Genomic DNA, 17,644 nt, shown 5'->3' on the forward strand with positions numbered 1-17,644 from the left:
AGCCAGAACACCATCTGCCACTGCTAGTACTGTAAGCATATGTCTCTCAGCAGCCAGCTGTTAATTTAGGAAAGTGAATCTAGAGTTTAGGTTAAAATAATTTGTTTGCTTAAATTTTAGCTAATAATTGTATTTTATTTTATTTAACATTATTATTTTATAATGCTATAATATGCCTCCCTTGCCTCCTATACGGAGCCTCCGCTGTTATAAATCATTTTCTTTTACACACTGTAGCACAGGCTTGGAATCCGTTGTAGTTTATATGAAACAGCACTTCAGTCCTTTAGGAATATTACAAGGCTTGCTTTCTACCTATTCTGTTTCTGTGTAAATCTTACGGCAGGGCTCCGAACCAGCTTTCCCTCTAGGCCACTCATTTCGTTTGGTGGGCCTGATCCAGTATCCTGGCGTTTGGCGTGGGGCGAGTGACAGTTATAAAAGTACAAAGACGAACCCAAAACTTCAAAATGAGTGTATTTAACAAAAATGATCATACGTAGCATATTTATATTCCTCCTAAATAACACATATTATTTTACACACCGTCACCTCTTAGAACACGTGTGCAAACTTGCGTCCAGCGAGTTCATTCGCATGAGCAACACAAATTGTCATGTTGCTGTCAGTCGCCGACCACGTGGCTGAGACGGTAGTGCGGTAGCTGGTTTGAGTTATGACACAATGATACCAGAAAAAGGGTTTCAGTTCTGATTTGTAAGTTCTGTAATGACAAGTGTCATTGTGTCTTTATCCATGAAGAGAAAGGTGGAACAAGAGTGCCATGTGTTTCAAGAGAAATGGGGAATTTCGTATTTCTTTGAGGGCATGAATGGAAAGCCAGTGTTCTTAATTTGTAAGCAACATGTGTCTGTTGTGAAATAATACAACATTAAAAGACACTGTGAAGCAAACCATGGCAAGAAATATGATACATATACAGGAACGGTACGTGAAGAGAAGAAGGGTGAATTAGTCATTGAAAAAGCAGCAATCGATGTTTACTAATGATCGGAGCATAAACAAGGCTGCTGTTAAGGCAAGCTATGTGACTGCTCACAAGTTAGGTGTGTCTTCTAAACCATTTTCTGATGGAGAGTTTTTGAAGAAAAGCTGCTAAAATAGTGAGTCCTGAGAAGCAGCAAGCTTTCTCCATCATGAATATCAACAAATCAAAATGTAATTCTCAACTTAACTCGATACTCAAGATATTCTCAGCCCAGTCATTTATCCAGATGTTGCTGCGCTGGTTCCAGGTATCAGTAAGCAGCAGCAGTCACTAATATCCTTTGTCTTTATCTTTTGGTGAGCGCTAGATAAAAAATGGATCCGTGTCTATGTATATTTTGCTTTTGTTTTTAGTGCTGGGACAAACATAGAATTTTCATGTTAGGATATTCGTTCAAGATTTAGATATTTGTTCGGATATTTGTTTTCAAAAAGTTATCAAAGCCATTAAATGTAACACTGTATTAAAGTTGAGAAATATGTCATAAGTAAGAAAGTCTTTACTTTACCCCTGTGAATTAAGTACAAAACAAAGAAATCAATACACTAGTTAAATCTTGTGTGTATTTCAAGTAAAAAGTTTATTATTTTAAACAATCCCTCCCATTGTTGTGTCTTCGCAATGAACACAAAGTAGCCAGACACATGTTTTCATAAAGTAGTAACATTAGTTTTTAACTTCAATCAATCAATCTTTATTTTATAAGTCGCCTTTCATATAAAATAAATGTGAAAAATGGAAAAAAAAAACTTTTTTTTTTTTGCATTCTACTTCACAAAAAGTAGGATTGCATCATGAAAGAAAATTAAAATGTTGATTACTATACGAGTCATTTATTTTCCAAGTATGACCTGTATCATAATATTGCAGACAGAAACAGACCCAGATTGACTCGCTTCTTATATATATATATATATATATATATATGCAGCTCTGGAAAAAATTAAGAGACCACTGCAAAATTATCAGTTTCTCTGGTTTTACTATTTATAGGTATGTGTTTGGGTAAAATGAACATTTTTGTTTTATTCTATAAACTACTGACAACATTTCTCCCAAATTCCAAATAAAAATATTGTCATTTAGAGCATTTATTTGCAGAAAATGACAACTGGTCAAAATAACAAAAAAGATGCAGTGTTGTCAGACCTCGAATAATGCAAAGAAAATAAGTTCATATTCATTTTTAAACAACACAATACTAATGTTTTAACTTAGGAAGAGTTCAGAAATCAATATTTGGTGGAATAACCCTGATTTTCAAGCACAGCTTTCATGCGTCTTGGCATGCTCTCCACCAGTCTTTCACATTGATGTTGGGTGACGTTATGCCACTCCTGGCACAAAAATTCAAGCAGCTCGACCATGTTTGAAGGCTTGTGACCATCCATCTTCCTCTTGATCACATTCCAGAGGTTTTCAATGGGGTTCAGGTCTGGAGATTGGGCTGGCCATGACAGGGTCTTGATCTGGTGGTCCTCCATCCACACCTTGATTGACCTGGCTGTGTGGCATGGAACATTGTCCTGCTGGAAAAACCAATCCTCAGAGTTGGGGAACATTGTCAGAGCAGAAGGAAGCAAGTTTTCTTTCAGGACAACCTTGTACTTGGCGGGATTCATGCCAAAGCTGCCCGATTCCAGCCTTGCTGAAGCACCCCCAGATCATCACCGATCCTCCACCACATGTAGGCTTCTCCAGGTCTCAGTCTAACCATTAGACGACCAGGTGTTGGGCAAAGCTGAAAATTGGACTCATCTGGGGGTGCTTCAGCAAGGCTGGAATCGGGTAGATTTGTCTTTGTGAAGGGCGCATGAATCAAGCCAAGTACAAGGTTGTCCTGGAAGAAAACTTGCTTCCTTCTGCTCTGCTATTTTTTTAAGAAAAATAAAAAAACTGAAATATATTGCTTGCATAAGTATTCAACCCCCACACATTAATATTTGGTAGAGCCACCTTTCGCTGCAATAACAGCTTTAAGTCTTTTGGGGTAAGTATGTACCAGCTTTGCACACAGTGTCGGAGTGATTTTGGCCCATTCTTCTTGGCAGATTTGCTCCAGGTTGTTCAGGTTGGTTGGACGATGCTTGTGGACCGCAATTTTCAAATAGTGCCACAGATTCTCAATGGGATTGAGATCAGGACTTTGACTGGGCCACTGTAGGACATTCACCTTTTTGTTCTTGAGCCATTCCAATGTTGCTTTGGCCTTGTGCTTGGGATCATTGTCCTGCTGAAATGTGAACTTCCTCCCAAGCTTCAGTTTTTTAGCGGACTGAAGCAGATTCTCTTGCAGTATTTTCCTGTATTTTGCTCCATCCATTCTTCCTTCAGTTGTAACAAGATGCCCAGTCCCTGCTGATGAGAAGCATCCCCACAGCATGATGCTGCCACCACCATACTTCACTGTAGGGTGTGTCTTGAAGCATGGGCAGTGTTAGGTTTGCGCCACACATAGCGCTTTGAGTTTTGGCCAAAAAGCTCTATCTCGATCTCATCTGACCACAAAACCTTTTCCCACATCGCAGCTGGGTCACTCTCATGCTTTCTGGCAAACTCCAGACGTGCTTTCAGATAGCACTGGGGTTGAATACTATATAAGATATTTCAGTTTTTTATTTTTCTTAAAAATATTTCCCAACATAAAACCAATGTCACCTTACAATAATTGATTCTGAGTTTCAGTGTTTAAAAATAAAATATCAAACAGAACGAAATTTCAATGTACCATTTGTAATTCGGTAATATGAAAGAATTGGTCAGGGGTCTGAAAACTTTTGCAAGGCACTGTGTATAGATAGTATTCTTGCAGAGCGTTAATAAGATAAGAATATTTGCATCAATGACGCTTGCGGCTAATTTGCTGATTTCCCTCTGTAAAAATGCATGACGTGTTCGTGTGGCGCGCACTGCCAGCTGCATAGGGTGGTCTGCAAGCTCTGCACAAATGCAACCTGCAGGGCAACTTCATTGCAGGATTGTACTGAAAATACTAGCGATGCTGCCAGCCAAGAATGTTTTAAAAGGGTTGATTAAACATCTGACAACCCTCCTTCCACAAATATTATCAGAGTTAAAATCAAGCACAACTGGTAAACCAACCTTAAACGTGTTCTGGGACACTTGTCTGGATACGGTCTGATCCAAGGCTTTCAGAGATGCCATTCGACAACGAACAAAACAAATGCTTCTGTCGGCAAGAATTGCTTTCTCTCTATATTATTATTATTATTATTATTATTATTATTATTTATTATTATTATTATTATTATTGCTTTAAATATTCATATTTTAATAGGGCATTCTATTGTATTTGAGACTGCCATTTCTAAAGCCACATGTCTGCCCATGTAGGAATGCATTTTTTTTTAAATTTGTTTGCTTGTTTATTGTACAATAATAGCATTAATTAAACACGTGTTCATTGTGTGAAAACTGTATCTGCCTTTTTTTCTATAAGGCTGATTGAAAAGCATGAGGTATCATTATGTGCACATCATATAAGAAAACTACACATGACAGTTTGTGGATGTTTTAGATGAACCAGTTGAGTCTGAAATTGTGAATGCTTTACGAGAGTCCAGGTTCCATACTCGAAAGCACAGATAGCAACAGAGAAGCAGTAGCTGCTGCTTTTTTCCAAAAATATCTGTCACAAGCTAGTTTACATTTAACTTGTAGTCCCGTCATTATCTATTGTAAAACTGTATACTTTATTAAGAATTAACAATATGAGCCATTGCAGAAATTAATTAGACATATCCTTTTTTAATTTTTTTATTATTATTATTTAAAAAACAAACAAACAAACAAAAAACAGTATAGAGCAGTACCATACCTTAGTAAATCTGTCTCAATCTTCTAACCAATACATTCAGCCCGCTGACTCTTGGTATAGGTTCCACATACTGCAGTGCAACACTAGTCCTTTTTTAAGCACCAAAGGGAAAATCAAGTACCCAGTGGCATAAAACAAAAAAAACAGATGCCTTTCCTGCACTGGGTCTACATGTACAGATGCCTTTCCTGCACTGGATCTACGTGTACAGATGCCTTTCCTGCACTGGGTCTACATGTAGAGATGCCTTTCCTGCACTGGATCTACGTGTACAGATGCCTTTCCTGCACTGGATCTACATGTACAGATGCCTTTCCTGCACTGGATCTACATGTACAGATGCCTTTCCTGCACTGGATCTACATGTACAGATGCCTTTCCTGCACTGGATCTACATGTACAGATGCCTTTCCTGCACTGGGTCTACATGTACAGATGCCTTTCCTGCACTGGGTCTACATGTACAGATGCCTTTCCTGCACTGGATCTACATGTACAGATGCCTTTCCTGCACTGGATCTACATGTACAGATGCCTTTCCTGCACTGGATCTACATGTACAGATGCCTTTCCTGCACTGGGTCTACATGTACAGATGCCTTTCCTGCACTGGATCTACATGTACAGATGCCTTTCCTGCACTGGGTCTACATGTACAGATGCCTTTCCTGCACTGGATCTACATGTACAGGTGCCTTTCCTGCACTGGGTCTACATGTACAGATGCCTTTCCTGCACTGGATCTACATGTACAGATGCCTTTCCTGCACTGGATCTACATGTACAGATGCCTTTCCTGCACTGGGTCTACATGTACAGATGCCTTTCCTGCACTGGATCTACATGTACAGATGCCTTTCCTGCACTGGATCTACATGTACAGATGCCTTTCCTGCACTGGATCTACATGTACAGATGCCTTTCCTGCACTGGATCTACATGTACAGATGCCTTTCCTGCACTGGATCTACATGTACAGATGCCTTTCCTGCACTGGATCTACATGTACAGATGCCTTTCCTGCACTGGATCTACATGTACAGATGCCTTTCCTGCACTGGATCTACATGTACAGATGCCTTTCCTGAACTGGGTCTACATGTACAGATGCCTTTCCTGCACTGGATCTACATGTACAGATGCCTTTCCTGCACTGGGTCTACATGTACAGATGCCTTTCCTGCACTAGGTCTACATGTACAGATGCCTTTCCTGCACTGGATCTACGTGTACAGATGCCTTTCCTGCACTGGATCTACGTGTACAGATGCCTTTCCTGCACTGGATCTACATGTACAGGTGCCTTTCCTGCACTGGATCTACATGTACAGATGCCTTTCCTGCACTGGGTCTACATGTACAGATGCCTTTCCTGCACTGGATCTACATGTACAGATGCCTTTCCTGCACTGGATCTACATGTACAGGTGCCTTTCCTGCACTGGATCTACATGTACAGGTGCCTTTCCTGCACTGGATCTACATGTACAGATGCCTTTCCTGCACTGGATCTACATGTACAGGTGCCTTTGCTGCACTGGATCTACATGTACAGGTGCCTTTGCTGCACTGGATCTACGTGTACAGGTGCCTGTCCTGCACTGGGTCTACATGTACAGGTGCCTTTCCTGCACTGGGTCTACATGTACGGATGCCTTTCCTGCACTGGATCTACATGTACAGGTGCCTGTCCTGCACTGGATCTACATGTACAGGTGCCTGTCCTGCACTGGATCTACATGTACAGGTGCCTGTCCTGCACTGGATCTACATGTACAGATGCCTTTCCTGCACTGGGTCTACATGTACAGATGCCTTTCCTGCACTGGGTCTACATGTACAGATGCCTTTCCTGCACTTGATCTCCATGTACAGGTGCCTTTCCTGCACTGGATCTCCATGTACAAATGCCTTTTCTGCACTGGGTCTACATGTACAGATGCCTTTCCTGCACTGGATCTACATGTACAGGTGCCTGTCCTGCACTGGGTCTACATGTACAGATGCCTTTCCTGCACTGGATCTACATGTACAGATGCCTTTCCTGCGCTGGATATACATGTACAGGTGCCTGTCCTGCACTGGGTCTACATGTACAGATGCCTTTCCTGCACTGGATCATCATGTCCTTTCCTTACCTTTTTTTTTTTTGTTAAGTGCTGAGACAGGAGCTTCTACGATGGAATAAAGCCTATTAATATGTTGTATTAATTCTAGCTCATTGGGTTTCAATCATGACCAGGCCCCATGAGCCCAAGTCTTGTTGTGATTGTGTTTACTGAGTTACAAAGGTCCTGTAAATTATACACCTGCTTAATGGAGAGCTGTGCAAAGAGAGAGAGAGGGAGCGGGGGTTGGTGGTAAATGTTTTCAAATTAGCTGTCAAAGTGGAGCATAAGCCTACCTTCATACACGTACACACACACGCACACACACACACACACGCACACACACATGCACACACCAGAAATCAAAGTGTTTCCATGGTAACTAGTGGAAGTGAACAGGGCCAAGAATCAATAAATAAATGAGTAACAGAATCATGTCTTGCATTGTGTCAATGGCAGGCAGCTGGACATTTACGACTAAAAACAACATTTTGTTGAATTACTTCAGATTGCAGTTGGTCTTTATGTCCATCTCATTCTGGGGTTATTTCTTGCCTTTTGTGTATTTTTAGATGAACACTTTCACACTGTAGGTGAATGCATCCAATTGTAGGTCACATTTGTGTCTACAGGTTGCAGAAACAGAGATCCCATACCAGGAGTTATGAATTCCAGTGCAGCCATTGAGTCATGAGGCAAATTATAAACCATATTAAACCAGAGACCATAGTTATGCAGACTCCCAGATTCTTTCACCCTTCTTCAGCCTGTTCACCCAGATGTAAAGATCACTACAGTCAAATCTGTTGTTCATACTGTATTTGGTTTCAAGCTTGAGCCACCACTGCAACTCCTGTACATTACTGTGTACTGTACATTCTTCAAGCAAGTGGGTTGAACAGCTTCCCCAACTGCAATGCATTTATCCAACCTAATTAAGCTTAAGAAGGGAGTACAGTAAGGGATCTTCTCGTCACTGGGAACAGTAACGAACATATGAAGTGATTAAGTATGTAAATTGGGGCCAAACTTCATGAACACATAATTATTATGAAAAATGCTGTTTTCTGATCACAGTGCCATGTTGTGGCACATGCGCAGAAACATTGCTTTCAATTTTAGCAACGCTAACGGTAGGCAAGTCCAGATACTGTACGTAGAAAGACAGGTAGGTAAGTTATTTCTTTACTATTCTTAAATATACATTGAATTTAAGTTTTAACCACATTTAACCATCTATGTAGTTATTTGTTCGATATTATATTTTATATGTTTTGTGTTTCTTTAATTGAGACATATTTAAAAATATATATTTCAAAACAGCCTAATAGAAATATTGCGTGTTTAAATAAATAACAAATAAACAAAAAAATAAGTCAATACAGATGCATTTAACAACCATAAGCATCAATGGAGCAGACAACTTAAATACATGTCTATTAATAACCCCTCTCTTCAGGATAGGGTAACTTGCAACTGAATGCAGTGAACAGAGTATCTGCTTTTACTATGCTATTTTTTGGTTAAGCATGGTTAAAACTTAAATGCAATGCATGTTTAAGAATAGTATAAATAACTGACCTACTTGTTTTTCATATAAAATCATAGCTTTGCTAAAGTTGAGAGCAATGATAAGACTGTGCTCAGAAAACTGCATTTTTCATAATAATTATGTACGGTCTCCCAAGCTCTCTCTATATCCCATAACCCTTGGTGTGCAGTGTGATAGAAGTCAAGGTGGAGTCAAGTGTCTTGGTATGTGGAGTATATTTGACTCAATTACATACAGAAAATGTTTCTGCTCCCTAACGAAGTGGAACCGAATAAAACAAATAGAAAAACAGGATTGCAACATAAAGATATTTCTGTGTTATCGCAACATGTTACTGTTACGATAAGTAATGCCATGACTGTGGCTACCACTGTGTGTCACTTATTATAATTAATAAGAGTAATATACCAAAATACTACACATTCCCATATGGGAATATCCTATAGAAATATTGTAGAAGGATTATAAGAAGCCACATGACCAATCTGATTGAAGTGTTTGGTCTGGATATCATATTGGCCTGTCACATAAATTATTCTGTTTATTTTGCAGTGAGAGATTCATTTGGTAATGTTTGAATCCATGACAAACAAATGTATGGATTTGTTGATTAGCTAAGTATGTGTAAAACGTACGCCCAGTGCGTCATTTGCTGAATTTAAAATAGTTTAAACTTTGCATAACCAGAAGGGTTGCATGTAGTTAAACTCATGACACGCAGCATAGAGTTATATATTATAATCCTGTTACATTCCCATATTGTAAATATGTCCCCATCCAAAGTATAGATATGAATTTAGGTTTTACACAAAAAATGTATTAAAAACACAAGTGTGCTTGTATTACACACCCTATTTAGTCTGGAGATGCAATACATGCCATTGGTGGCTGTCCGAGGATTGAATACTGTATCTGTGCCCCCAGTTCCTTTGATGCTTTCCATGTTCATATTTAATTTGACTTTTATTTCCAGTGAGCTTAATTACAAAATGTTAATTATAGCGTTTAACAGAGTTCAGCACTTTGGTTATTTAATGTTTGTATACTTGTGCACGGTGTGGATTATAAAGGTTTTTAACGACCCTGCCGTGGTACTCATAATAAATGCTAGTAACAGTTTAAGTGTAGCAGAATGTTCCAAAGAGTTAAAAGTCAGAGTTAAAAGTCAGATGAAAATAAGGTTTAATGCTGGTTAAAATTCTGAGTAAGCTAGGCATTCTCAAGAGGGTGTGCTGTTCGTTTTTATTTTAAACAAGTAAGTTTAAAATAAATTATTATGAAAATATACATATTTAAATAGAATTGGAATTCTGACAGCTTTGCTGATGTGTGGTTTATTTATTTATTTAATTTTTTTTTACATTATCAGTGCCTCAGTACATATTCGATTAATGGTCTTGATTATTTTTTTTTTTTTTTTTTTTTTTTTAAGATAGTTGAATGACTTCTGGTTGCTGTTTACTGACAAACTCAAAATCTGTCGTGCTGTGTTTGGTCCCTAAGAAACACTCCAAACCCCTTCTCTTAAACTGTATTAAAACATGGAGGGAAAGCCAAGATGTTTTAAACTATTATTGTGGTTTTCAGGGACTCAAGCCGGATAGAATGATGTCAGCCTTGTCAGTTTGTAAAAGTAAGTGAGGAGAGTGGAGGTTAAAAGGTTTCACTGCTTTCAGTCCATGGCACCCACAATGCCAGTTTACCGGCTGAGGAGCTGCACCAGTTGGCTGTCAGGCCTGTTGTCTTGTCGAGTTCCTGTCTGTCACGACAGTAGGCCACTGAGTGTCAGTCTGTAGCACTGAAAGGCTTTGAACATCATGCTGTAATTTAGTTATTACAAAAGTTTGTCTATAAGGTTAGACAACAGCAGGACCAGTGGGCACACAGTAGAATTGCCAGTATTTCAGTTTGATATTCTACATTCCAAGACTGAATTAGGATGGAGAATTCAAACGTGATAATGTAACCTCCTTTTTATTAGGGAGTGATAATTCAAATGTAAAAATGAAGTGTAAGCTAGCCTTTTCAGCTGATCCCCTCAATCCTCCACATTTTCTGACAGCCCCAACACACTTTTAATACCAGTGCATTTGCCTGTCTCCTGTAGAAACATGCTCACCTATAATTTGCTTGTCTCCTAGCAACGGGTCTTTTAAAACTAAATATAACCGCTTAGAAAGGTGCTGATTTAGGATTGGCTCTGTTGGCCATTAGAACGCTGTGAGAACTGATACCCAGTATAGTATACCTTATTTCTGTCACCACAGTGAACACAAATGTTGTGTGGGGGAGTGACAGTGTTTTGCAGGCCTGTACAGACACTGAAGGGAGCACCCATACTGTAATGTAGATCTTAGGGCATTTAGATTGGAAAATATGCTTGTGTCCCACAATATTGTAAATTGCTTCAAATTATATCGCCAGAAAAGATTGGAAATGTCCTTCACAAAATTTGCCTTGTAAGAGATGTTCTCAGAAAAAAAAGAGGCACATAAATGTGGGTATTGAGGGTAATTAAGGGAAGTAAAAGTATTTTATTGTAGGATGATGTGTATGTGTTTGAGAGCTTTGGACCTGTTGAACAAAAGATTGATAGAAGATTGGCTAGCATGCTGGGGAGGAGTAGCGGGTCATCCTGACCAGAAAAAGAGAACATGGAATAAACAGCACAGTTCTTATATACTGCCTGATGTTTAAAGGAATGGATGAAGATCTTTTTTTTTTTCTTTTAAATTTAGTCGTTGACAATTTTTTTTTTAAATTTCCTCCCAATTTGAAATGGCCAATTATTATTTATTGATGCTCGGCTCACCGCTAGCACCCCTGCTCTGACTCGGGAGAGGTGAAGATGAACACACGCTGTCCTCCGAAGCATGTGCCGTCAGCCGCCCGCTTCTTTACACACTGCGGATTCACCATGCAACCGCCCAGGAGCTACAGCACAGAGGACAACGCAGCTCCTGGGCAGCTAACAGGCAAGCCCACAGGCGCCCGGCCAGACTACAGGGGTCGCTGGTAAGCAGTGAGCCGAGGACACCCTGGCCGACCTAGCCCCCCCCCCCCTCCCCCAGCAACACTCAGCCAATTGAGTGCCGCCTCCTGGGAGCTCCCATCCACGGTCAGCTATGGAATAGCCCAGACTCGAACCGGCAACGTCCAGGTGGATGAAGATCTTATACCAGCTCGGATAATGAGCCAGCGACCCACTGAGTCTGTTTGGATGATTTCCTTTTTACACTCACTGTGTGCACAATTGTACCATGTTTAGTTTCCTATCTATGTATCTAATTTATAATGCATAATGTTTTTTTTTTTTTTTTTTTCAAAGTTTTGGCGGGGCATTTTCTCAGACTTCATAGATTGAGTCCACACAAACTTATAGAATTTCTAAAAATGAAATAGAATGGGATATACAGTGAAACTGTGTTTAATGGCCACCCCAGTTCAAAAAACAACCAACAATTTGAAAAATAAAACAAGAAGTATTAAGTTATGCCAATGAGGATATGGGTAAGGAAATATGATACAAAAGGAAATAACATATTTGAGACCTGATTTAGTTTAAATCTTAAACAGTGTGCATAGGGGAGTATACACAGACTGTTTTGCAGCCCGAGAAATAATACTGTTCAACTATTAAGACCTGAGTGTGGGTGAGGTTGCAGAGTAGTGGACATTAACACTGTGTAACACAGCTGAGACTGACAGGACCCCATCATGCTATTGCATCTCCTCGGCTGCTGAAAAGCACAGTAGAATAAGAGAGGCTCAGTCAGTGCTCTGCGTGAAGAATGTGGCACCAGCCTTTTGAAAGATGTGTTTAGAAGACAGAAAACAAAAGGGGGTCTGCCTGGTTCCTTTCCTTTCCATTTGTACTCTATTTGTTTTCCAGCCAGCATTGCAGCAGGTTCAGTTTGTTGAGACATGGCCTGCACATTTCATCAGATTCTAAACATATACATCTGAAGTATTACAAGTGCGATCATCCTTGAGAAGTGTCCACACACAAAGGACCAGTGTCCTTGTTTTAAAGTGAGTATTTGCACTTGTGCGTCATCTAAATGGGGTCTGTGTTGTACAGTGTTAGGATTCATGACACATTATCTCAATTGAATTTGCTCTTCAAAAAAACACAGCTCTTAATTTGCCTATGAGCAGGTGAGGGTTGTTTTTCAGTGATCTCATATGTCCATACTTGACAGAAATGAATCATTTAGAGGATCCACTCTTCGTTTTTTTCTCTTTTTTTTTTTTTTCTGACACTAAATTTGTTTGGCATGAATGTCAGTTTAATATTGGATCAACACCACTTTGTGAGGTCATTGTGGTGTTTATCGATGCTGAGATGTCATTCCTGAAAAAAAGGTGGTGAAGCCACATCGTTTTCAAGAAAATAATTCATTGAATAGAAATTGATAAAACCAAGTACAACACAGTCACTGCGACATCAGTGTTCTGGCAACCAAGCAAACCTTCTGATCTGTGCCTTCCCACAGAGAGGGCTTCATTCATTCAGATAAGAACAATCCCGATTCACTAATGAGAAGGCATTAATGAGAAGGCGTGGTCATGAAAGTCATTAATTAACCCTAGAATGTTCATTCACATGTTTGAAAACAGTGGGTTTTGCTCCAGAAGTGGCGTTAATTAAGCAAGAACTGTGGGCTGGATAAGTGCATGAGTAAATAAACTGCCTTCCTATGGATAAACACCCAAGACCTTGTGAAGACTGTTTATAGGAGCAAGTTATTAAACAAAGTTATTTCATTCAGCAAGTGTAGATATATGTCAAACCAGCGTACCCAGATACAAGCAGGTACAAATCGAAACCCCCTCATCTTTTTCTTTAAGTTAGAGGTTGGTGTCAGTTTCATTGTCAGTTTCATTAAGTTGCTGAATCTTGTGCTGGTTTAAAAAGTAAAGCCTCTCTGTCGCTGGTTGTATCGCAGGGAATACCTATTCTCTGCTGAGTCGGTACATTTCTTTCCCGTTCTGAGGGCAGGGAAGGGAAGGTATCCCCCATGTTGTATGGAATACAGATGCCTCTCTTTCTGCTGCTTTACCAGTGTATTACCGGCCCTCACCCCTGCAATGCACAAACACATACCAGTGTGGTTCTCTTTGCACTGAGCTAGCCTGTTCCTACAACTGAGTCATGATGAAAATACTGTGTTTTTGGAATAATTAGATATGCTACTGGTATTGCATCTGCTACAGTACCTATCACCACATATTGTTTTCAATTGCCTACAGTGTATTCTTCTTCTTATCACTGGAACTTTATACTGTTGCTTATTATTACTGTATATGATTCTGTGTTGTTCCACACTGTACTGACTACTCTTTATATGTTAGTTGAGAACCTGTGGTGGGGATCAAGCGCGCAGCAACCTGAAGACACAGTCAGTCAGTGCATGCTACTTCTGCTCTGAGAACTGATTTATAGCTTTTATTTTCTTCCAGTCATTGTACCCTAACTATGTAAATAAAAAAAAATGAATAAATAGAGCTCTGTGATGTGCTGCAGTTACTGATCTCCTGCTGTTTCTTCTCCTCCAGACGTGCTGGTTAATGGGCAGCCCTGTGACTGTGACATTGTAGCTGAATGTGAAGTTGGTGATCTTGTGCCCCTGGAAGTGAAGCTGACCAATCGGAGCAAGCATGTTGTGGGTCCCTTCGCCCTGACTGTCATCCCCTTCCAGGACTACCAGAATGGGGTCCACAATTACGAGCTCCAGGACGCTGTCACCTTTGTGGGCTCCAACACCTTCTATATCGACTCTGTGAGTGAATATGCTGGCATTAACTTTCCAGCCATGTACTGTCAAAAATACTCTAGCTGGGCTTTGAACTGTCTCAACTCAGCTGGTGTTTAATATGGCTTTCTCTTGTACCTTCTGTACTGTAAGTTAACCTCCAGAGGAAATGTGTTTTATTGGCCCAGCTCTCTTCCCAGATAAATAATTTCCCTATTATTTTCAGTCAAATTATTATTATTTTTTTTATAAACTCTGAAGGTTATCTGTTATTTCTACAGGGACTGATTTGTGTATCAAAAGAAGAAAAAAATGTCGAGCTCCTTCATAATTAATGCTGAGGGGTTCCTGCATTTGGCTAAGAATAGGATTAGTTAATAATAAAAACAATTGCCCTGCAGCATTTCTACATACGTGTGGGATTATTAGATTGTGATATAAATTGCTGATGATTTCAAATGGGTTTGTTCTAGTCTGCAAGTCATATTGGATGTGCATGGGTTTGTTCTAGTCTGCAAGTCATATTGGATGTGCATGGGTTTGTTCTAGTCTGCAAGTCATATTGGATGTGCATGGGTTTGTTCTAGTCTGCAAGTCATATTGGATGTGCATGGGTTTGTTCTAGTCTGCAAGTCATATTGGATGTGCATGGGTTTGTTCTAGTCTGCAAGTCATATTGGATGTGCATGGGTTTGTTCTAGTCTGCAAGTCATATTGGATATGCATGATTACTGTCTTCAGGGGGAAGGGGGGGGGGGTATTTTGCCCTGGAATCGGTGTAATCAATTCCAAATTAATAATGCAGTACTTTTTTTTTTTTTTTTTTTAATAATTGCTATTGGTATCTTGCAGTAAACCTGCAAAGATACTGTGTCCAAAATACAACATCATTATTATTATTATTATTTGGCAGGCACCTTTATACAAGGTGACTTACATGTGTTACAAGGTTACAGTGCTGGGTACAGTGTAGTTTACAATAAGTGCAGATAATAATACTAGTAGAATACAATATGAGATAAGAAGTAACACATTTCTTTTGGAAAAGCCAAGCTATTTTCTTCTCTTTTTCTTTCAAAATTTTAGGTAAATCCCACTGAGAATTGTGTCTGCGATGGCGCCCTCCTCTTCCTTTACACTGGCGATTTCTACCTGAACATCAAGTTCCACGATGACAACTCCAGCCGAGAGCTGCCTCTGGACTGGTTCTGCCTGCCCAGTGTCCACATTAAAGCCCTGGAGCCAGCGCTTCAAACAATGCTGTAAACTATCCCTCATTGTCTTCTCTTCCCCTTTCCACCTCCTTCAGACTCACGTATCCGCTTTCTGCAGTCATTGTGTCCCAATGGGGGATGTGCTTTGGATAAGCTTGGTCCTGCAGTTACACCCAAACCCAAGTGATGCAAGGTCAGGACCGACAGAGCACCAGAGGGAATGGTTTGACCTCTGCATGCTGTTTTACATCATCTGTTGGTAGTATTGTTCATATTGAATTTTTTTTTTAAATTAAGGTTTATTATTCTTAAGGTTTATTACAATAAATTATTTCTGGCTGCTAGAATACTCCTTTCTACTAGATGTACCCTGGGGGGGGGATTGGTAATTGACCTTTATTGTATAGCGCCTTGTATAATATTCTATATGTATAAACACAGGCACAAACATGCTGTATAAACAAATGTATGCCAAATCCACCAGACCTGCAGTTTGGTTATTTTATCTAGAGTGTGTTTGAGAAAAGAGTTTGTGGAAGCAATTCTAGAATAGCGTGAGATTGTAAGACTGCATTATTTATGAAGGGAGCCATACTCTAGGGCAGTAACAGGTGTTGAAGAGACACTTTGCTAATAACTTGTGATATATTTGCTCTTCACTTAAATCATTAGTTCCAAATGTAATGTCCACAGTTATAAAGTGTAAAAGTAATGTTGAATATATTGTACAAGAGATGACAGCCTGAAATAGGAAATGAATTTACTGTTTATGTGCATTTGTGACTGTCTGATTCCAGTCATGCAGAATGAGGACATGGTATTTTAGTTTCAGGGGCACTGTCTACATGTTATAGATTTTGCTCCTGTTTGCATACCAGCAGACACACTGAGGTAATTTCTTTCTCTTACCCGAGTCAAAGTGTGCCTTGCCCTGCCTCCTTCTTTAAAAAAAAAAATATTACCATAGAACATTGTTGTATTTTTTTTATATTGGAGAGTTCTGTGCTAATGTTTAACCAAAATACCATTACAGTATTTTCATTGAATGTGTCCATGGTGTTTAGATGTTCAACGTACAGGAATCTGCTTCATTGTTTGGGAATTAAGACAGTAGAAAGCCCCTCTGTTTGCCTTGTGAATGTCAGTGGCTCAGGGAGGGTGTATATGGATATGCTGTAATGTGTGGTGATATGTAATAGGTAATTCAAACAGGGGCTGGGCATTTCTGGAGCACTGTTCTGTGTCTGTAGCAACCTTGACTCTGTGATTTTTGAATGTTTAGTAATGTTTGTCATACATTGACATCTTAAAGATAAAAATGCTCATTTACAAGTTATTAATACCGATGTTCTTCTGTGTTGAGGAGCACGGGCTGGGATGTCTGTTGAAGGTGTTGTATATTTAAAAGGATTGGGGTGCACTTGCTCCTCCCATGCTGTATTCATGCTAGCCTTTATTGTTTGTTGCTTTCCATTGTTCATATTATACTTCAGCACTCTTATGTGATTAATAAAACCTTAAGTTGTTGGCATTTGGTTTGGTTTCCATTATTGGGCAGTTAATTACATTTTCTTTTCAGTTTAATTACATTTTATTCCTTCACAGCTGATTTGTTTATTTGCACCCACAAGAAGTCTTTCATCTGTGAAAAAAAAGCCTGATGATCAGCCAATCTCATGCTTTAGTTATCACAAGTGTATTAACTGTGTGTTACAAAAATAGATCTCAGAGTGCTTTAGAAACAAACTGGGGATTCAGTGTCCCAGGTGGCCATTATATATTTTAAGTGCAATAAAAAAATGTCAAAAATCCCAGAACGTTAAGGTTTTATTCTTTTTTTAATGTTTCCAGAATCCTGGCACAGTAGTTGATTAAAGGTAGCCTGGGATTTTCATCATCATTATCATCATCATTATCATTTACTAGACCTGAAAGTGATATATAATAAAGATTACAAAATTGAATATTGTGGCATCCCTGTAAACTTGATTATCTCTGTGGTGCAGGGACTATGTGTATTGCACAGATCTGCCCCCTTTTTCTTTTTTGTTTGGCTTTTCTTGGCTCCTATTGGTCTCACTCGGCCATTGAAAGGTTTTCTCAGCTTTTTCTGGAGAAAAAACGACTAGAGACCCGTGTTTGACGTCTTTTTGATGGTGTTGGACAG

The 17,644-nt window shown here is 39.5% G+C and overlaps 1 protein-coding gene across 2 annotated transcripts in view; it reads left to right on the plus strand.

The window, feature by feature from the left end:
- Positions 1 to 17,008, plus strand: part of trappc9 (trafficking protein particle complex subunit 9) — a 370,303-nt gene extending 353,295 nt beyond the window's left edge. For both annotated transcript variants that reach the window (XM_041249230.1, XM_041249231.1), the window contains 2 exons: positions 14,067 to 14,290; positions 15,350 to 17,008. In XM_041249230.1, coding sequence (XP_041105164.1) covers positions 14,067 to 14,290; positions 15,350 to 15,529 — 404 coding nt within the window. In that variant the 3' untranslated portion in view covers positions 15,530 to 17,008. The remainder of the gene's footprint in view (positions 1 to 14,066; positions 14,291 to 15,349) is intronic.
- Positions 17,009 to 17,644: the final 636 nt, after the last annotated feature.

The sequence above is a fragment of the Polyodon spathula genome, chromosome 4 (genome assembly GCF_017654505.1).
Source record: "Polyodon spathula isolate WHYD16114869_AA chromosome 4, ASM1765450v1, whole genome shotgun sequence".
Lineage (NCBI taxonomy): Eukaryota > Metazoa > Chordata > Actinopteri > Acipenseriformes > Polyodontidae > Polyodon > Polyodon spathula.